At 46.2% G+C, this 22,015-nt stretch overlaps 1 protein-coding gene across 1 annotated transcript in view; it reads left to right on the forward strand.

Annotated features, from left to right (window-relative positions):
- Nucleotides 1–8,202: 8,202 nt before the first annotated feature.
- LAMB3 (laminin, beta 3) overlaps nucleotides 8,203–22,015 on the forward strand; it is a 55,400-nt gene continuing 41,587 nt past the window's right edge. Inside the window, exons 1-3 of the mRNA XM_006834048.1 lie at nucleotides 8,203–8,314; nucleotides 9,599–9,663; nucleotides 10,417–10,571. Of these exons, the coding sequence (XP_006834111.1) occupies nucleotides 9,636–9,663; nucleotides 10,417–10,571 (183 nt within the window). The 5' untranslated portion in view covers nucleotides 8,203–8,314; nucleotides 9,599–9,635. The remainder of the gene's footprint in view (nucleotides 8,315–9,598; nucleotides 9,664–10,416; nucleotides 10,572–22,015) is intronic.

The raw sequence follows: 22,015 nt of genomic DNA on the forward strand, positions 1-22,015 counted from the left end.
ATAGTCACCAGAATGGAGATGCACAGACAGCGAGGGACCAATGAACAGCTACCAAAAGAGAAGAATGTCCACACCTTTATCTCTGCGGTTCTGCCAGGCATCTGTGGCCGCTCCGATCCTTTCCCCACGTGGTCTCACCCTAGATGGCGGCTCTTGGAGCAGCTGAGCATCCTGGACTAGAAAGCAATAGATTTCTTACTTCTGCCACAAATTCCCCCAGCCGTGAGCCTTCCAACCTTCTAAGTATTCCTTTATATGTGGTTCAGAGTTCTGGGACCATCCCCTGAGCCTGCTTGTTCGGGTATTCTGTTTTGCTGTTGGCGGAGCTCTCTGCTATACATCCACCCGATCCGCCATCTTGTTTGTTCTCCCAGAGGTCAGTTTTGAATTAGTGTTCTAAGGGGCAAGAAGTAGATTGGGTAAGGTCTCACCACCCTTGTCTGATGTCAAATTGACTTTGATCTGAATCAGCAGAGGCTTCCAGAAAAGAAAGTGCCTTTTAATTATAGCCCTCAGATTTGCTGGGCAATTGCTCTGTGTTAAATTATAGGCCGCCGTCCAGACTCATTTTGCCTCCCATCTTTTCCAGGTGTTGGACTCCAGTTTTATTAACTGTTCCGACTCATAGAGACCATGTATCTAAAAGGAGCAGCTGGCAGATTTGAATCTCCCACCTTGGCTAGCAGTCCAGTACATATCCTACAGCATTGCAGTAAGTTTCCCATGCTGAGGCTTTTTCCTCTGCCCTCTATTCTTTGTGATAGTAAATGCCTCCTTCGTCTCTCCCCATCTAGAAAACCCAGAATACCATCCTGCTCCCAGGAGCTTAGCTCAGCTGGCCTCTTGGGTGCCCTCCTTCCTTTCAGGTCCATCTTGTGGCTCCTGGGGCGCTAGCAACTCTAAGGAATAGAGTGGATGACACAGAGCACAGATCCCCAGGCTAGGACCTACGGCCTCCGTAGGTGGGGAGGAGGAGAAGCAGCCCATGCTGGCTCATTGATGGGTACATAAAACACCTGGGTGGGAGTGATGTTTGCTTTTTGTTCAGCATGATTGTGAAGAGTGCTGTCACACACCTCAACAGCTGCCTGCAACACACAAGTGAGGATGGACATCCTTTGGTGAGCATGGAGAATTCCACCCACACTGTCTGTTCTCATCATTATAAGAGTCCATGATGTAGAATGCACTACTTCAACAGGTAATCACCTTTGGGAGGTTAAATAATTTGTTCCAAGTCATGTAGCTGATGAGCATAGAACTAGGACTTGAACCTTCAGCAGTCTCATACCTACTGTCCAAAATCACCTACTGGGAGTGGAGCATCTCAGAACTGGAGAGAGCTTTAGTGATTCCTAGTTCTCCCTGCACATTGTTGTTGTTAAGTGTCATCGAGTCAATTCCAACCCATAGTGACCCTGTATGACCCTCAGTGGCTGGTGAGCATGAACCACCGAAGTTGTGGTTTGAACCAACTTTGCAGTCCAGTGCATTAACCCACAGGGCAACACCAAGACTCCCCCTGCACATTAGAACTACCTTAAACAAAACAAACAAAAGACACTTGCCAATGAGCTGATTTGGACTCACAGAAACCCGTGGGTTGCAGAGTTGAACTGAACTTCATAGGCGTTTCAAACCTTTTGAAAGCAGTTCATCAGACCTTAATTCTGAAGCACCTCTTTGGTGGTTTTAAACAGCCAAACTTGTGATTAGTAGTCAAGTGTTTAACTATTTGCACCATCTAGGGACTCCAGAAAACATACTGTTTAACACATATGGAATGTTTCTGACCCTCTGCAAGCCAATTGATGTGAGGCTTGGTTTTGGTATATAATTTGTGTGTGTGTGTGGTTACGAAACAAAACATTTGTTATTTTGACCATTTTTAAGTGTCCAATTTCGTGACATTAATTATATCCATCACCTTGTGAATCCATCACCACTGTCCATTTCCAAATGTTTTTCATCCCCTTAAACAAAAATACAGAGTCCTGGTGTGGCACTGTAAGATAAGAACTGGACTGTTAACCAACAAAGTCAATGGTTCAAACACACCAACCCTTCCTTTGAAACCTTATACAGGGTTGTTAAGGAGTTGGAACCAACTTAACGGCACTTAACAACAAGAATGGATACTTTAAAAAATGTTCTCCCAGTAATTCTAAGGAGCAGCCTGGGTTGAGACCCACTAAAATCCAACAACTTTGTTTACAAATGATGAAACTGAGAACCAGAGAGAGGTTTGCCTGTGTTTATGCTTCCACTGAGCGGCAGAACAACTAGCTTTAGGATTGAAGAGCTGCTGAAGTCCACACACCCGTACGTAGCCATAGACACTGCAAGGAGGTGCTCACCAACCGTCTTCCAGTGGTGATTCCAGACAGGAAGCCGAAAGCTCCCATGCCCCCTTCCCCTGAAACCACAGAGTGTTTGTTTCTATAGATTTGGTTGGTCTCAAATGGCAATTGAACGTTAGGAAATGTAGTTGGTCTCTCCCTTGGCCCTGTCAGGGATCGTATGTAGAATTTGAAAGTGCTGTGTGGATTTATTTTCAGGTCTGGGGTAGTCCTCCAGTTGTACAGGGAGCAGATCCCAAGAAGCAGTGGTCACTAGTCCCTCTGAGTCTTTCCTTTTTTGCCCCTTCTCCAGATGCTCCAGCCTGGACCTATTTTGTGACTACACATTGCCCCCTTCAGACAGGCCTATGGTGTGTTTGTCTTCTCAGGTGAGGCTGGGTCTGATGGCCATATGGTCAGCTCCACATAAAAAAAATCTGTGGCCAAAGGTCACAGAATCTGGACTTAAACCCCAGAACCTAATTTCCAGAGGCCAGTGGGTGGGCCATGAAGGAGGAGTCAGAGGTGGTTGGGATAGAGGAGGAGGTGTGTGTTGCTGGAAGGGGTGATGGGTCAGGCTGTCTGTTTGGGGAAGGTCAGGAGACTGGGAGGGTGGTGGCGGTGGCAAGAATGCTGTGCATTTCTCCCTTTCTCCAGGGAGTCCACCAGCCAGCCAGCCTCAGAGCAGGAAGCCTTATATAGGCTTCCTGGGCCATAAGCCCTCAGGTATACCTGAGGAGACAGAGCTGAAGAAACTGAGCCCGGAACCTGACCTCAGGAAAGGGGACTGCCCTTCCTTTGGTGATGAGGAAGTTGTGTAAGTCAGTTATCACGCATTTTGTTAAATCTTGTCAGCTCACTGTGGTGTTGAAATGACATGTAGGATGTGAGACCTCACACAGAGCAGCTTCCTTTTGATTTGAGGGAAACAGCAGGTATGTGCCAGGCACCTCTGAGACGGAGCACCCAGAGGCCAGCACCTGCCCCATCTGTGCTCTTGAAAGACAGATGGTCAGTATGGAAAACAAATGGGAGGCCCCTGATGGTGTTAGTTCTAGGTGTTTCTACAACATTACTGTTTCCCCTCGAGCCCACAGCCAACACCAGGACTCCAAAGGTTGGTCTCAAAGGACTCAAAGAGGAAAGATATTGTATCTTGACTAGGTTTGGGAGACGCCACGTCGAGAATCTGGTGGACTCGGCCCAAGTGTTCCCAAGGTGGAGACAAGGGAGTTTAGAAGATGTGGCACATTTACATGATAGTCAAGAAGAGTAGTCTTGTGCTAACTGGTCTGGGTTCACAGCACACATACTGGCTGGGGCCAAGTTGTTGAAAATGTGCCTTGTTTTCTTCATCTGCAAAACAAGGGTAGTGATGTTTCTATCCCTAGATTGGTGCAGGTAGAAGTGAGGGTATTAAATGAACTAGTACGTGTAAGGGTTTAGAGCAGTAAAATGTGAGCTGTGATTATTTCAGGTGAACTGCTAGACTTCTCCCTGACCCCAGGTCCCAGTGATTGTGCTCTCAGCATGGGTAGCGGGTGAGGGAGAGGGAAGAGAAGGGTCTGAATTTACTCCATGCCTGGCAGCCCCAGGGGCCTGTCCTGCGTCCTGTTGGCCCCAGTCTGTTGCTGGACTCCTGTCTGTGCCTCAGTAACATAACAGACCCACCTTCTCTTTCAGCATCCTGGGGAGTCACACCGAAGTCAGACAGATTATCTAGCTCTCTGAGACAGTGTGCTGGATAGAGGACCACGCCAGCTTTAGTCACATGGCAAATCCTTAGGGTTCTTCCTGGAGCCCACTCTGTTCCGCAGACAGGAGTCAGCCGTGACTCACAGTATTCAGGTGGTGCCTGGGCCTTACTCACCTGGCACCTCTTCCTCTAACACCTGTGATCCAGTAGTCACTGTCTGGACTAGGCCTTCTTATTCCCGTTTAATCTCTCCCCTCCTGTCTTTCTTCCTTTACTACTTCCCTTACTCCCTACTTTTGATCTCACATTGAATAGATCTTAGCTGATCTTCCCTTCAACTTGATGGATAATGGAGACACGAGACACCCACACCCTGCCCTGACTGATCAGCAGACAGAGAAGGCTTCTGCTAACATTAACATGGAGACATTTCTGGGGTCTCGCAGTTGTTGTTGTTAAGTGCTGTCGAGTTGGTTCTGACTCATAGCGACCTGAATAAGGTTTCTGAGGAGCTGCTGGTGATCTTGAACCACCCACCTTGCAACTTTGCAGTCTAGCTCTTTAACCCACAGCACTATACCAGTTGTTGTTGTTGTTGTTATGTGCCGTGGAGTCGGTTCCGACTCATAGCGACCCTGTACAGGTGCCTCAAAAAAAGACCTCCCCTCTTAAACTGGCTGATGCACAAACTTCCACAGTTTGCAATCTGTTTTAGTGACAGAAGACCCTGGATTCTGTCCCCTGGGAGAATGTAACTGTACCTCAGGGGCAGGGCCTTTCCTTAAGCCATATCATTTATTTACATATTAATGTGAAGCCATTTGTTCCACAGATATTTAGCACCTACTATGTGCCCAGCACTATTTCTAAATATTTAGAATTGTAATAAGGAGCAAAATAGGGGGAAATCTCTGCTTTCTGAGACCTGACGTTTTAATGAGGGGAAACAGATGATAAACGGTAAGGAGGTAGATGATAGAGTTCATTAGAAGGTGATACGGTTGTTGTTAAGTGCCATGGGTCGGTTCTGACTCATAGGGAACCTGTATAGGGTTTCCAAGGAGCAGCTGGTGAGTTTGAACTGCTGACCTTGTGCTTCAAACTGACCTTGCGGTACAGTGCTTTATCCCACAGCACCACACCAGAACTCCAGAAGGCGAAACTACAAACAATATTAATAGTACTGCAGAGGCAGTGGGCTTGGAAGTGCTGGAGGTGGGGGCAGGAAGGAGGCAGGGTAGTGGGTTGTAATTTTAAGTAGGCTGGTCAGAACTGGCTTTCTCAGATCAGAACATTAGCCTTACAGCTAGCCTTACAGCTGTCTGGGGGAAGAACATTCCAGGTGAAGGGAACAGCCAGGACAAAAGTCTGAAGGCAGGAGCAGGCCTGGTAATTTGGGGGCACTTGAAGAGGCCAAAGGAGCCCTGTTGGCACTGTGTGTTAGGTGCTGGACTGTTACCAGTAAGGTTGGCAGTTCAATGCCACCAGCCACTTTGTGGGAGAAAGATGAGGCTATCTGCTCCTGTCAAGACTGAGTCTTGGAAACCAGATATAGGGACCATATGAGTCAAAATTGATACAATTGATGCCAGTAGGTTTTGGGATGAGGAGGCCAAGTGACTGGAGCAAAGGAAGGAGAGCGATGGGGAGGGGAGCTCAGATCATGCAGGACTTGGTAGATTCTCTGTGGGAGCTGTTTGCTCTGGGTACCGTGGGGGCCAGTGCAGGGTTCTGAGCCGAGGAGGGAGAAGTAGGAGCTGCTGTATTCGGACAAGACAGTATGGCAGTGAGGACACTGCTGCAGGAGCTTTTATAACAGAGACCCAGCCAGGAAGGTTGAAGTAGATTCTGGTTACAAACAGGATTTGCAGATAGGTGGATATGGGTGTGAGAGAAACCAGAGTCAGGGATATCATGACCAGCCACTTTCCTGAGCATAAACTCTGGGGGAACCGCGGGTTCTAAAACACAACGGTGGTGTGAGGGAGAGAGGAAAGGGCCCAGAGAGAGGGGCTGGGATGCTTGAGCAAGGTCCCCATTTCCCTCTTGAACCCTGCCAGACCAGCCTTCTGTCTGAACAAATTTTGTTTTAACTTCTAAAGCCTGTGACAGGGCCATGGAGTTTGGGCCACGGTGGGTTGGGGGCGTGTAGGGAGGGACTGGACTGGGTATTTGCAGTGCCCCTTTTGAGGAAAGGCTGACTGGGCTGCCTTTGAGGTCTGCCTAAAGATCCCCCTGGACTTTGTTGGGAGTGGGGGATGAGCATGCTGGCAGAGCAACTTCCATTTTCCTCCTGCATGCCAAGCTGCTTCTGGACCTGCCCTGACCTGTGAAGTCTGAGAAGTCAAACACTGGTTTACCTGGGTTCCTAAGTGAGGGAGGTGGAGGATTTAAAGGGCCTCATCCATTGGCAGTGAGGCCCACCGTGCACCTTGTCTGAGGAGCTGGGGTTGTAAAAGCAGAACTTTTCTGTTAATTATTAACGAGCACTTTGTCACATCCTCTTTCCTGGTGATGGGCAGAGGATGGACAGTTCCAGAAGTGGAAAACTTCTGGGAGGCCTGGAGTTCCAGGAAGTTGGAAAAGTAGAGAGAAAGAGAGCAGTTTGGAGAGCCCTAATCACAGGGATGCCAAGAGTTGACATTACACTGTGGGGACTTGATGGGTATTCTTGTTGGCAGAGGTAGGGCCAGATGAAAGGAAGCCGCTTGTAGTGACACCCACTTGCTGAGTTAACCCAGATTTCATTGGATGATTAAAGGGGGTCAGACATTCACAGTTATTGAGTTATTAATTATTCATCCAAACTTATTGCTTGCTCACTAGTTATAGTATTTGCTGCCCTCCCAGCCCCCACCCCAGCCTTCTAAACTTCGTGTGCTAAATTAGAACGTGAGGCTTAGAAATGTCCAGCTTAATCCACAAAATTCCACATTCTTCCCTTGGTTATTTATCAATTTCAACTCATAGCAACCCTCTCTGGGGTTTCTGACGTAGTCAATTTTTATGGGAGCAGAAAGCCACATCTTTCTCCCGTGGAGCAACTGGTAGATTCAAACTGCTGACCTTGTGGTTAGCGGCCCAGCTCGTAATCTCATATCAGTTTCTTGGACACAATGCCTAGAGGACACTGTGATAGAGAAAGTGTCCTTTAAATAGACTCTTTATGGAAGGATGTGTGGTAGTGTTCCAAAACGATGCCAGTGTTGAGATATGAACTGGGTGACCTTCCAGATTTCTCTCCAAGTCCTCTAGCTCTAACCTGGGAGAATAGTATCCTGTTAGATCAACCTCCCAATTTGGACTTGTTACTCCCTGCCATTGATGATGGCATGAAGCCTAGGAGCCCGCCCAGGGCCCCATGAAGGAAGCTGTGTTCTAAGGTTTGGCGCCAGGCCAGGGGAAGTCTGACTTGCCTTTATTAGTCCAGCTCTGCCTTTGCCTCTGTGTCTTGTGGTCCGGTCTCTTTTCTGGCCCTCCAGGCTGTCACTCCTGACCAGTTAGGGAGGGGCTAGGAAACCAACCCTCCCTGGAGCTGGGGGCAGTGACTCACAGGTAATTACCTGTCCTGGGCGCACTGCCAAGCCTTTGGAAGGAGCCAGAGGGAAGGCATTTAGTTACCTCGTTCATTCCTCTTAAGCTTTCCCAATTCCTTGGTTGAGCTGGAAGCATGGCTCTTTAAGAATCTAAATTCCCCAAGAAACTGGGATTTTCCACCTTGGTAGGGGTTGGGTGTTTTCCAGGGTCCTGGTAACAGGTCTGAGATTGTAATACTCATATACAAGTCCTGTGTTCTCTGCCTCGTCTTCTGTTTGTATGGTCTGGGCCACAGGAGGACATTGAAGCTTACTGGTCTTGGAAGAGTGCCCAAACTATACCTGGTACTAATGTAATTGCCCTTCCCCACCCCAGGTACCCAGGTGTCTACTGATCACTAATTTTTGCCTGGCACTCCTATTAAATATTCCCTCTATGCTCCCCTGCCCCCATGCACCTGAGACAGGTGGGCATTTCCAAGCTTGTTGTAAATCCTCTGGGACGGACCCACTTGCCCAGTCCCGTTCCAGGGTGGGGGTGGGTGGGGGTGCAGTGACGGCAGATGGGCGTGCCAGCTGCCAGATTCCTGAGACCCGCCCTGCAGTGGAGCTACACCCAGCAGGGAGTCTCCAGGGGTGAGGCTTTTGTTTAAAAACTTGGAGCCAGAAGAGGAGACCCCCACATTCCAGGGGAGCTCCTAGAGAGGGGATCTGGAGAAAGAATAGCACCAGCACACAGTGAGGTATGTTACCTGCCTTCACCTCTCCTGTGGAGACTGGATGGGGGAGAAGGACTGTATCTCTGGGTTCCTGGGGCCTGATGGCAGGACCTGATTCATTCCTCTTCCTGGGAGCTCACCTGGGTGAGCTCACTTCTGACATGCTAGCTTAAAAATGTCTGCCACTGTTTGTGTTTCTATTTCACATCTGATAAACGGCTCAGTGGCTTAGAAGAAAGCAGATTCAGATCTAGGACTGAACATGAAAGAGAAGGGGAAAGAGTGGTCTGGTGGGGCTAAAGCTCAGAATGCTCAGTTCCAGAGGATTTCTGGCCAGGGGGTGAAAGAATGGGGAGAGAGCTAGAAAAGAAAGAGAACAGAGTTCTTCTGAACTACTGAGCCCCAGGCCACATCCCCTCCCTGAGACTGACTGACCTGGAAGGGAATTGGCCAGATGACTTTGGAGCATGGTTTAAAGATGCCAGGAATACCCCAGAACCTCTTCTGTCTTGCCTTGCCAACCCCTCACATCCCACCCCAGATAAAGGAGTTTGTGGTTGGCACTGGAGTAGAGTGAGTGTCCACTCCATGGCAGTGCTGCATAGTGCATGAGTAAGGGCTGGCCTGCACCTCAGACCCCAACTGTGGCCTTCAGCATCAACCCCCAGACTCCTGAGTCCCTGCTTTCCCTCCTCCTGCAAGGCCCCAGCCCAACATTGGAGACATTTTGGACTATTTCCAGTTAAGGTGCAATCCTCACTCACTTCTTACAAATGCTGTGTCTCTCCTCATTGTATTTTAGCTACTTGCTTAGCCCAGAGCTGTGGCCACCACAGCCTCACCTCTGGGTGGGCTTGTATGGTATTGGAAACCATGCCAAAGGAGGGAGAGGGTTTACCTCCAGACCCTAAGTCACTTTTAGCATCCACCCTTGGGCTTGTAGGTGGGGTTGGTCCATGCTACAGGTCAGTCCTTTCTTCTGAGACAGCAAGAAGGCCGTGAACCCCACCAAAGCCTCTCTTCTGCAAAAGGCCCAGCGCTTTCCTGCATTCCTTATTGTCCTTATTTATGACCATGAGGGGAAGTGGAACGTAGATTCTCCTTCCCTTCCATTTCAGAGAGGGAAGCTGAAGTCTGGTAAGAGATAGGACTTTCTCAGGGCAACCTCTGAGTCACATGCCACCTGGGACAGGGGCATTTTCCAAGCTTTTCCAAGGCATTTACCTGCTGCCCAGAAGTGTTCTAAATCTAAAACAAGGAAGAAAAGGTGTCATCGCTGTTTACTCAGATTGCATCTCTGCCTTCCAGGTGAGGCCCATTCTGGGGATCACCCCACTGGCTGAAGATGAGGCCACTCTTTCTCCTATTTTTCGGTAAGCATCTCTTTCCATCCTTCCGAGCCCTGTAATATAGCAGGGAGGTGATAGCCGTGAGTAGGAGAAACTTGCCTAACTGAGAATCACCAGTCCCCTTGTGTTTCGAGAACTAGTCTACCGGGGACGCCCATGAGAGTCTCCCACTCCTTTGGGCTTTGGGGAAAGGTGACAGCATCTGCCTCTCTAGGAAGCTTCCCTGTGTCTTATTCTTAGCCTAGGGGAGTTTGTGGTTTCCTGATTGCTCATCACAGTTTATCTCCCATCCTCTCACTCCCAGGCTGGCTCCAACTCATCATGGTTTGAGTTCTTAATTTCCCAGTGAATAAGTAGTTGGGCTCTCACAAAGAGTGACTGGGTCGGCTCTGCAGATAAAGGAACAGAATACAAGCAATTCTCAGTGCTTTCCAAATAGCTCAGCAGTCAGCTTTGCTTCAGGATGCTGATGGAGACCACTCTGTTGAGAACAGAGCTGTAGACCATGTATCCTGGCAGTCCAGCGTGTGTCCCAGCTGGATTCTAAAATCTCCATATGGATGCCATCTTTCAGGGTCACCCATTGTTTTGGGTTGCCAGGTTATAGAATATAAAGCCAGCATTTTTGCTTAAAGGTATCACAATATCTATCAATCTATCATTACTCATTCCCACCCATGAATGGGGAGACAGCCCAGGCCTGCCAACATCAGTTCCCTTGAGGGATACTAGTGTGACCCTTTTCTGAGCTGCACCCAGTACTGTTTATGATTTCAGCCTTGCCCAGCCTCCTGTGTGCCCAGCAAGCCTGTTCCCGAGGGGCCTGCTATCCTCCTGTTGGGGACCTACTTGTTGGGAGGACCCAGTTTCTCCGAGCTTCATCCACGTGTGGACTGACTAAGCCTGAGACCTACTGCACCCAGTATGGCAAGGTAGGTTCTACCTCCATGGGCCCCAGGGTTGGTGATGGGACGAGCCCCCAATTTGTTCGCTAAATACTTAGTATATACTTGATAGCCCAGTCCAATTGCACAGTGGGGTGGGGGTTGTTGTTGTTGTTAAGTGCTGTCGAGTCGATTCCGACCCACAGTGACCCTGTAGAGGGTTTCCAAGGAGCAATTGGTGAGCTTGAACCACCGACCTTGCAGTTCAGACAACTTTGCAGTCTGACGTATTAGCCCAGTGGGTAATGCAGAAAGTTTAGACATGATTCCTGCCTCTCAGGAATTGGCACTTTGATAGGGAGAGTGAAAATGTCCTCAGAATTAGCTGAACATATCTTTTCTCTTCTGCTGGATAAAGTTGAAATGTTTTCTTAGCCTTTGGGTATGGGCCGGACAGTTGTTCAAGGCTTTGTAGTAGGTTGTCAAACAAATAATCATCCTTTAGGTATGTAGACTCCAATGAGCCATCTTTGGTGGGCAAACACCAGGCTTGTGGAGCACTGTCACTGGGATTATATTCTGATGGAGTACATTGGATTGGATCATAGCTACTCCATACTACCATCTTTGTGGCCAGTGAGGGATGCAGGTGAAGACAGACCTAGCAGGAGGTTTTGGAAAGTTTGTGGAAACTTTTAACCTTTTTTTTTTCCAACTTTTTGTTGTAAATTGAATGACAGTTTCAGAGCAGATCATCAGTTTTAAATTCAACAAATCATATACTTTGCTTCATTACAATGATTGCAATTCAACTCCATTTTTCATAGAAGTTTTGAAACCCTTGCATATGATTATGGGCTGGAGTTTACCTCTTATGATGAGTCAACGTACCTCTCATTCTCATTGATCCACATGGTTCACCAAGCCTAGCATGTTGTTAAAAGGCATTGTTGTTGTTGTTAGATGCATTGAGTCAGTACCAACTCATAGCAACCCTATGAAGAACAGAGCAAAACAGTGCCCGATCCTGGACCAACCTCACAATTGTTGCCACGCTTGAGACCGTTGATGATCCATCTTGCTGGGGGTCTTCCTCTTTTTCTCTGACCCTCCACCTTACCAAACATGATATCCTTCTCCAGCGACTGGTCCCGCCTGACAATATGTCCGAAGTATGAGAGACGAAGTTTGGCCATTCTGGCCTCCAAGGAGCACTCTGGCGGCACTAAAAGGCATAGATCAATGAAATAAATGAGGAAGTGGTTTGAGGTTAACAAAGAGGTTTAGAGACTCAATGGATTAGTAAGAAAATGAACTAAACAAATCCGATATCCAAAGACTATGTCAATTAATATTGCCTATGTAGGCAGCTGATTTGTTTCTAAGAACTGCTGTATTTTTTTATCCTCATTGCCTTGGTACATTATTCATAGGAAGTTTGTATCTTGATTAGTTTTTTTTTTGTTCTTGTGTTTCTTTTCCCCTCAACAAAGCTGTGTTCTTTCTTTGCTTCTCATGTTTATCAAGGTGGAAACCACTCATTGTTTTCTTATCTCTCAGCTGCCTGTTTCATTTGGCCCCTTTTCTTCCCTTGAACAAGAGACTAGACGACAGCGTGGTTTACCATAATCTCTGCACTCTTTGGGGAAAAATATATAGAGCGAAATCGACAAGTGAGAGAGATGACTTGCCATGTGGTTTCCTCTTTCCAGGCTGCCCTTGTCCTCAGGCCCTTGGAAGATGGTATCTGATACCACCTCTGGGTCTCACTGCCCTCCCCTTCTAATCCCTGTGTTCTTGTGGCTATTTTAAATCACAGAGGCTACTGGGTATTGTAAGGTGCTCAGGTAGCATAGTGGTTATGAATCGGGCTGTGAACCTTAAGGTCAGCAGTTCGAAACTAACAGCTGTTCCGCAGGAGAAAGATGAGGCTTTCTGCTCCTGTAAAGATTTGCAGCCTTGGAAATCCAGTACAGGGTCGCTATGAGTCAGAACTGACTCCACGGCACATAACCACCGCCACCACCACTGGGTATCGTAATGGATTACGAGCTGGGCCGCTAACTGAAAGGTCAGCAGTTCTAATCTACCAGCTGCTCCAATACAGAAAGGTGAGGTTATATCTGACCCCGTAAAGATTTACAGCCTGGGAAACCCTATATAGGGTGATTATGAGTCAGAACTTTTTTGTGGCACACAACCACATCCACCAAACCACAACCATTGGGTAGTGGTTTTGAAGATGTTGAGCAGAGACAGCTGGGTTTCTGCATCTCACAGACTTGGATGGGAAGACCTGCTTGGTGGGGTTGGGTAAGATAATCAGCATCAGGTGAGGACTCCCTGTGGGCCCAGTTACTTCACAAGCATCTGGGATCCTGTCAGTATGGAGCTTTCTAGGCAATTGAATGATTTTTGCTGCTTGCTTCCTTTCCTCCCCTCAAATTCTTGGGCCACTGAGCTCATGTCTAAAAATTTAGGGGAGCCCTTTGCTGATTCCCTTCCTTCAAGGAGGAGAAGCAAGGAGAGGTCAGACACTGGAGTCTGGGATGCCAGATGCAGGGGTGTACCATGGAACTGGTCATGTCTGCACCCTCTCTTCCCCAAAGGCTTTTCTTTCCCCAAAGACTGCATTCTAGCTTGCCCTTTGCCTTTCTTAGCTGCCTTTGGGAGCCAAATGGCCTTCCTGCTCTTATGCAGTCCTCCAAGAGCAAAACAGGGTGCTTGCAAAAGAGAAGTCTAGACTTTGTAGCCCAAGGGATGGATAAATATCAGCCTTTTCCTTGTGGTGAAAGTTAAGAAGCATTGCTTCCCCCCCCCCCCTTCTTTCTATGTTGTTGTTGTGTACCAGCAAGTCGGTTCCTACTCATAGTATAGGGTTTTCAAGAGCGGCTGGTGGATTTGAACTGCCAACCTTGCAGTTACTAGTCCAGTGCTTATCCAACACTGGGTAAATAAATCCAGAGAACCTCTTGGAAAAACTAGAGGATGGAGCGTCTTGAGTGTGGGGTGTAGGCTCTGGTCTGCCAGTAATTTGTGGGGTGAACTTGAACCCACTTTCAGAGTAAATTTCTTCTTCTGCCAGTGAGGGGTCGCTGAGATGGCCTGGAGGGTCTCTCTGTTGCAGCATTCTTTGGGAATAAGTAGACTGCTGGGAAGTAGACTCCTCTTGTCCTCTTCCTCTCTATCTTGTTTCATTTCTTCCCTCTCTCTTTTCTTAGGTCATTAATGTTGCTAATTGCTCTTTAGTCAATTCCAACTCATGGTGACCCCACATGTTACAGAGTGGAATTGCTCCAATGGGCTTTCTTGACTGTAATCTTGACAGAGGCAGATCATCAGATTTATCTTCGGCTGTCCTGGTGTGGCTCTGTTGGCTAATGTGTCAGACTGCAAAGTTATTTGAACCACAAGGTCAGTGGTTCAAGCTCACCAGCTACTCTATACAGGGTCGCTATGGGTCGGAATTGACTCAACGGCACTTAACAACAACAACAATGCTGCTGGTTAGAGACAGGCCCTAAGTCTTCTGTGGGTTCACATTGCCAATGTTTAGGTTAGTTGTTGATGTTAAGTGCTGTTGAGTTGGTTCCGACTCTTAGCAACCCTGTATAGATTTTCCAAAGAGCAAATCTGGTGGGTTTGAAGTGCTGACCTTGCAATTAGCAGTTCAGTGCTTATCCACACCACACTAGTACTCCTTTAGGTTAGTAGTCAAATACAAATAATTTGTACCACTGAGGAACCTTCAAAGTCCATGAGTGGCCGGCAATCAAGACATAAACTAAAAACACAAAAGACTCCCTTCTTGTCCTTTATCAGAGTGTACCGTGAACTCTCTAGGTGCCTGTGCAAGAAAAATTAGCAATGGAGATTTTAACTTCACTTAAAATTTCAGTTTTTAAGTTAGATTTATTTTCTTATTAAATGATACAAATAGTACCTATCATTTATTATTGTAATTTATAATCATTATTATTAAGCAAACATTAGATATCCTAGACATCACATAAAAGGCTTTATATAAGTCATTTCCATGAATTTTCACAGTACCTCATGAAATGGTCATCCCCGTGAGCCTGACTTTAGAGGCTTTGGGCATGTGTTGGAACCCCAAACTTCTAACAGAACCACATGGTGATGGTGTGCTGTGGAGTTGGTTCCAACTCACAGCCACGCTGCATAGGGTTTCTAGGCTGTAAATCTTTATGGGAACAGAAAGCCTCATCTTTCTCCTGTGGAACAGCTGATAGTTTTGAACTGCTGACCGTGAGATTAGCAGCCTGACTCGTACTTAACCACTGCGTTACCAGAGCTCCTTAACAGAACCACATAGGAGTTGCATTTTCTGACAGAATGGTATTGCATGGTCCCAGCTGGGTGGGTATATCACAGAGCTGCGTTCTTAGTGCCCCCTCTCCCCCATCCCCCACTTCACCTTCTCAATCAGCCCCACTCCACACATACAGATGTCCCTTAAGTAAAGTCTCTGGTTCCTGCTTCTGTTCCGTCCAGAATCACCCACCTGCTGCCTGACAGCAGAGATGCAGTGCAATGGAATTTGTGACCCCTGGACATTTCTGTGTTACTCCCTCTGCCCCCTTCCTGTCCTGCTCCAGTTTACTAACAGAGGGGGGACTCCATGGGTGGGAGCTGCAGAAGCAGTGAAGACTCCTTTTAGTTCCAAAAAATGATCCCCTCTCTGCTCTCCACAGCTGAGCATGGCTCCACCTTTATCCTGGGCCAATCTTAGCCTGTGTTTAGGTGACCGCCTCTGCCTCGTTCTGTCTCAGTGGCTAAATTCTGCTGGCTTTGCTGCTATGGATTTTGGGTCCATGTTGCAACCCCTGTAATGGATAGGACTTGGCCAGCTTTGCCTTGTGGCAGCTCCTCTCCCCAGTCTCCCTTTGCCCTTCTGGTCCTGTCTGCCTAGGCTACCCATTAACTGACTGGCCTTGGTCCCAGGCTGTTCTTTATGAAAAGGACCTCAGGCTGTCATCTCACCCTGTCCCCTTGTTTTCTTTTTTCCAAGCTCCTAACTCATTTCATGAGGCGTTCACTACACCCTCTTACCCTTGTACAAGATGGTAGTGATAATAGATGTGGGGAGAAAAGCCTGTGAGGTGGTGATTGTGAGGACTGATGAGAGAATGTGCCACATGCCCACCATCATGGTGCCTAAACCCCATCACTGTAGAGTCAGTTCTGACTCCTGGTGACTCCGTGTGTATCACAGTAGGACTGTGCTCCACAGGGGATTCAGTGGTTGTCACCTTATGGCCTTTCTTCCACGGCTCAAACCACTAACTGTTCAGTTAGTTGTTGTTGCTGTTGTTAGTGTCTTCGAGTCCATTCCGACTCATAGTGACCCTGTTTAGGGTTTCTGAGGAGCAGCTGGTGAGTTTGAATCGCCCATCTTGTGGTTCAAACCAACCTTGTGGTCCAGTACATTATCCCCCAGTGTCACACCAAAAGCTAAGCTGCGCAAGGTTCTTGCATGGTACCTGGTGGATGCCAAAAGTTCCATTCTCTGCGTCTCCCACCACCTCGTGGGAGCTAGGCCTGCGTGCAGAGACTGTCCTTATTTGAAGACCGTGCTTTTTGACTGTGTCTCTCCTGGTCAGAACACATACGCACATACCTCATTAAAAGCTACTTCTCCTTGGATCAGCCTACTTCTTGCTTCTCCTTCTCAGCAGATGACTGCTGCTTATCTGATGTGCGGTATGGATGTTGTCCTAGAGTCCTGTGTGCAGAGGACAACTGCTCCATGGGGTTTTTAAGACTGTGATCTTTCAGAAGCAGATCATCAGGGCAGTGCCCTGCCTGAGATGTCTGTGGGTGGATTTGGACCACCAACCTGTCAGCTAGTAGTTACCTGTTTGTACCACTCAGGGACTCCATTGAAGTGCTGTAGGCTGTTGGAGAGTCCCAAGGTAGTCACGGTTAGTGAAGTCACGGTAGATGGGGGTTGGAGCCTCTCTAGTTCTGGTCCTCATTCTGACACTTACGATGGGCATGTGACTTTGCAAAGGTTGCAGCTCCTCTCAGGAGCTCCACGTCCCTATTTATGAAAAGAAGGTACTGGGCCAGTCAACCTTTCGTGTTTGTACTGGTGCTGATGCTTACACCTGCTTCTCAGAGCCAGCTGGATCCTGTGTATGACCTGAGAGTGTAGCCCAGTCTCTGTCAGGGCTGGGCTATGTTCCTCAGTCATCTCTGTCTCAGGCATGCTCCTCAGGAGCCCAGTGGGTTTTGCCTGGAAACCTTCCAGCCCTGATTTCTGCTCTTAACAACGTCTCCTCCTCTGAAGTTCTGTCTGCTCCCCTAAATGCTTTATTTATCCCTCAGCCCCTCCTTTTCTGGGGAAACCTAATTACCCATTTGCCTTAATAGCAGTCTTACCCACTGCATGCCTCAGGTTAATTAACTGTGTAAACCAAACAGCTGTCTTTTTTATCTCTTGGAAACAAGCTGAGAAGTAGTAGCCAGTTGGAGGTCACTTGTCCCCCAACACACACACACATCTGCGCACACACACCATAGCAACTATTGTCTTTGTTTGGCAATAGCCTATTTTCTTGGCCTTCAGAAAGACATGTGTAGACAGAGGATGTGTTCAAATCTATACTGCTATCCTGGTCCTTCCCCTGGGGAAAATCAAGATATCTGCACTCCTCTAAAACTTCCAAAGCACTTGCTGTTAAGGATTCACTCTTCTGAATGAAATACTGTTGAATTTCTTGTTTTAAATACAAACACTTCTGGTAAGATTGTTATTCTTAAGTGCCATCCAGTCAGTTCCCACTCCTAGTAACCCTGCACAGGGTTTCCAAGGAGCAGCTGGTGTGTTTGAACGGCCAACCTTTGGTTCGCAGTCCAGCTTGTAACCTAAAGCGCCACACCAGAACTACAAGGACACTGTATCAATTTTTATCAACCATCCATGCCTCTGCTGGAGTCCCTGGGTGGTGTAAAAGGTTAATGTATTTGGCTGCCAACCAAAAGTTTGGCAGTTTGATCCCACCCACAGGTGTCTCTGAAGAAGGTCCTGACAATCTGTTTCTGAAAGGTCAGCCATTGAAAACCTAATGGAACATGCATGGTTGGTTCTGTGTGAGATCATCACGAGTCAGAATTGACTTGAGAGTGCCTGGTTTGGTTATCTCAGCGAGGGTTTCTTTAGCACAAAAGTAGCTGTGACTTTTGCAAGGAACCCACAATTGGTGCTTTTAAGTGGATAGAAAACAAATGGAGGGAGAAACACTTAGGGACAAGGCTGGCATTCTGTAGAAGAAAGTGGAAGTTGGATTAGGCAAGTGTGAGACTTTTGAGTCCTGTTGTTGTGGGTTGGGAAGTATGGCTCATAAGGCTAAAATGAGAGAAAAGAGTGGAAAATTGTTATGATCCCACAGACAAACCTGGGTGATTTCACAACTGGATTGTCCTGATTTCTCATGGGGGTCCTCCAAAAGCCTCTCCAAGATGTCTTACATACCTACCTTGTTTCTCTGCCCAGTCTTCTGTTCCCTGTCTAGGAGGCCATCAGAAGCCACTGTTACTGGCAGAGCCTATAGAGACCTCAGACTTACAAACCAACACTGCAGTCAGATCTAGGGGGCATCTTTGTTTCTGGAGATATCTGGACTGGGGTTGAGGCCGCTCTATTCAGAGTAGAAAGGAAGGAGTGTTCTGTCAGCCAACTCCAATTTCTACAATTCTTGATAGTTGCCAAGTGACATTGCATCCCTTGAATCAGAATGGTACAGTGAGCTTTGGAGTCAGATAACCTGAGGTAGAAATCCCTGCTTCCTTCTTACTTTGTGACTTTTGACAAGTTTCTTGACTTCTCTAAAGGTTTAGTTTCCTAGTAAGTAAAATGAGGATGTTGTTGTTGTTGTTAAGTGCTGTTGAGTCGATTCCGACCCATAGTGACCCTGCATAGGCTTTCTGAGCCCGTAAATCTTTATGGGAGCAGAAAGCCTCATCTTTCTTCCGCGGAATAGCTGGTAGTTTTGAACTGCTGACCTTTAGGTTCTCAGCCCGATTCGTAACTACTGTGCTACCAGAGCTCCTTAATATGAAGATACCCATCATTTATAAAATATAATATACCAACCTCAGAGACTTTGGAAGGATGAAGTGAGGTGAGAAAGCCTGGTGCAGTGTAATCTCTGGGGGTATGGTACATACTTCTCTATAATGTGCTCTAGAACGTGACTTTTCTGAGCTTAGGTTGGATGGAGATGAGGCTTTGGTCGAAATTTCACTTCATGGCAAAGATGAAGATAAATTGAAAGTATATTATATAACACCATGTCTCTCCTCTGACAAAACACCTGCAATAGTCCTGACTTTTGACCAGCAGAATCCACTGACCCAGAAATGCTGATGTTGTGAATACAACTGTGGGGTCTAATGAAGGACTTACGGGTCCCTGTATCATTCACCTCAGATGAATATAGGAAATCAGTGATACATATTATTGCTTTAGGTGTTGTCAAGTCGGCTTTCAACTCATAGCGACTCCGTGGCACACAATAGAGCTGCACATAGGGTTTCCTAGGCTATAATCTTTATGGGAGCAGAGCTCCAGGTCTTTCTTACTGGAGTTGTTGGCTGGGTTAGAACTGCCACACTTCCAGTTATCAATCAAGTGCTTAACCATTGTAGCACCAGGATATAAGCTGACTGCCATCCAGTTGATTCTGACTCATATCACTTCTGTAGGACAGAGTAGAATTGCTCCATAGTGCTTCCAAGACTAAATCTTTATGGGAACAGACAACCTCGTCTTTCTCCTATGGAGCACTTGGTGGGTTTGAACTGCTGATCTTGTGGTTAGCAGCCAGATGATTAGTCCACAGTGCTGCCAGGGCTCCATTGGATATATGTTGTTGTTGTTGTTGTTGTTAAGAGCCATCCAGTTGGTTCCAACTCAAAGTGCCCAGGTATAGGGTTACTGAGGAGTAGCTGGTGGGTTTCAGCCTCCACCTTGCAGTTAGCAGTCCAGTGCCTATCCTATAGCACCACACCAGGACTCCATAGGATATATGTTGTTGTTGTTAAGTCCCATGGAGTCAGTTCTGACTCATAGTAGTTTGCAAGGCTGTAAATCTTCACGGGAGAGACTGCAACATTAACATTTGCCTGAGTTTCCGTCTGCTGGCCTGACCTATGGATTTCAGACCATAATTAGGTGAGCAAATTACTTAAAATAAATATCTTGATATATCTTGCTGTCCTAATTATGGTGGTTGGCAAATCTCAAATCCATAGGCCAGGCCAGCAGACTGGAAACTCAGGCAGAAGTTAATGCTGCAGTCTTTCTTTTATGACTGAAAAATGTATTTATTTGGTTATTGTTGCATAACAGCGATCGGAAGCCAGTTTCTGCACGTACCAGTTAGTGACATTGATTACGCTCTTTGAGTTGTGCCACTATTCTCTCCCGCCTTTTCTGGGTGTCTCCTCCTTCGTCAACATAAACTCACTGTCTTCTAAGTTTATAATCTCATCTTTATGGTTAAACTTTGATCACTTTGATACCATACAGATAGTTCTTAAAAAAGCATAATGCTCAAGACACATTTTTTACTGGTTAAGCTAAGCAGTTTGGAAAAAAAAAAAAAAAAAAGAAAGAGAGAGAGAGAAATACTCTTTGAAGTCTTTTTAAAGCCAAAATTTGCTCGGTTTTAAGATGACAGCAGGGGACATTTTTCTTGCTTTTCTAACTTTTAATTGTGATGTGTGACAAAGTTTACACAGCAAATTGGTTTTCCATTCAACAATCGATACTCAGTTTGTTTTGGGACATTGATTATAAAATCCCCACAATGTAACAATGCTCCATCTGCTTCCTCCCTGTGCTTCCATTCCATTTGTTCTTCTTTCCTGCCTCTTTCTACCTTCTGAGTTTTATCCCTGGGCATACTCTGCCCTTTTGATCTCATAGGGTTGGTTGTTCTAAGAAGTGTGTACCTCCCTGATGTTATTGTTCATCATACAAGTCTGTCTATTGTTTGAATGAAACTTGAGACCCAGGGGTGAATTGACTTCTTGGCTTGAAAAATAAGTATCATAGTCTTGTAGGTTCCACCAAGATTATGATACTTATACTCTCTATAAGACGAGTTGTTGTTATTGTGAAATGCCATCGAGTTGGTTCAGACCCATAGCGACCCGTATAGGGTTTCTGAGGAGCAGCTGATGAGTAGGCCTGTTTTTTTGAAGCAAATTTTATATTTTAATATAATTAAATACTTTTGTTGTTGCTGTTAAGTGCCTTTGAATCAGTTCTGACTCATACCAACCCTGTATGGGGTTTCTGAGGAGTGTCTGGTGAGTTTGAACCGCTGACTTTGCAGTCCAAACTGATCTTGTGGACCAGTGCTTATCCTACAGTGCCATACCAGGACATATAAATGAAGATGAGAGTACGGTGGCTATGTAGGATAAGCAAAAACTGCAAACCACAGGGTCGGCAGTTTGAGCCGACCAGCCACTCCAAGGAAGAAAGATGAGGCTTTCTGCTCCTGCAAAGATTTACAGCCTTGGAAACCCTAAACAGGGTTGCTATGAGTTGGAATCGACTCCATGACACTTATTAACAATAAATGAAGACAGAAAGTGCAGAATGGTGTATCTAATAACTTGTGTTAAAAAAAGTTGAGCGATTGCAAGGTAATATATGCTTAATTATCTGATTGTTATTGGACCTTTTTTCCTTCTGATTTCTTTTTTTCCTTCTTTGTTAGACTTGCCAGTGGTTTATAATTCTTATTTTATTAATTTATTCTTTTTATTGTTTTTCTATTTCATTTCTGCTCTAATCCTTATTTTTTTCTTTTGTTCTGGTAATTGTAGGCTTACTTTGCTGCTCTTTTTCTAGTTGTTGGAAAGGTTAGGTTAAGGTGTTGATTTTGATTCTTGGTTTTAGATGTGTGTTTATTACTATAAATTGCTGTATCAGCACAACCCTTGCTAGGTCTCAAAGGTTTAATATGTTGTGTTTTTATTCTTATTTGATTCAAAGACCTTGTTTTTTCATTTTTTATATCTTCTATTATCCAGTCTTGGTGTGGCACTATAGGATAAGTATTCGACCTCAAGGTCAATTTGAACTACAAGGTCAGCAGTTCAAACTCACCAGTCACTCCTCAGAAACCCTATTAGAGGGTTGCTATGAGTCAGAACTGACTCAACAGCACTTTACAATAACAACAATATATGGTTTATTCTGGAGAATGTTCCATGTGCACTGGAAAATAATGTATATTGGTTATTTCTTTTTTCATGATTTTGAGTTTTGTTCCACATTTTTTTCACAGGGCATATTTTTTGTGCAAGGTTTAAAGATTATTTTAGGACAATGGCTTCAGGAAGTCTGGAGTCTAGGAGAATTTGAAATTCTGTTCTGTGTTTTTCCCCTTTTGATAAAGATTTTTGTATAGAATCTTTGATCAAAATGTTCAGTAACGGTAGCTGGACAC

This window comes from Chrysochloris asiatica, unplaced genomic scaffold (genome assembly GCF_000296735.1).
Source record: "Chrysochloris asiatica unplaced genomic scaffold, ChrAsi1.0 scaffold00009, whole genome shotgun sequence".
NCBI lineage: Eukaryota > Metazoa > Chordata > Mammalia > Afrosoricida > Chrysochloridae > Chrysochloris > Chrysochloris asiatica.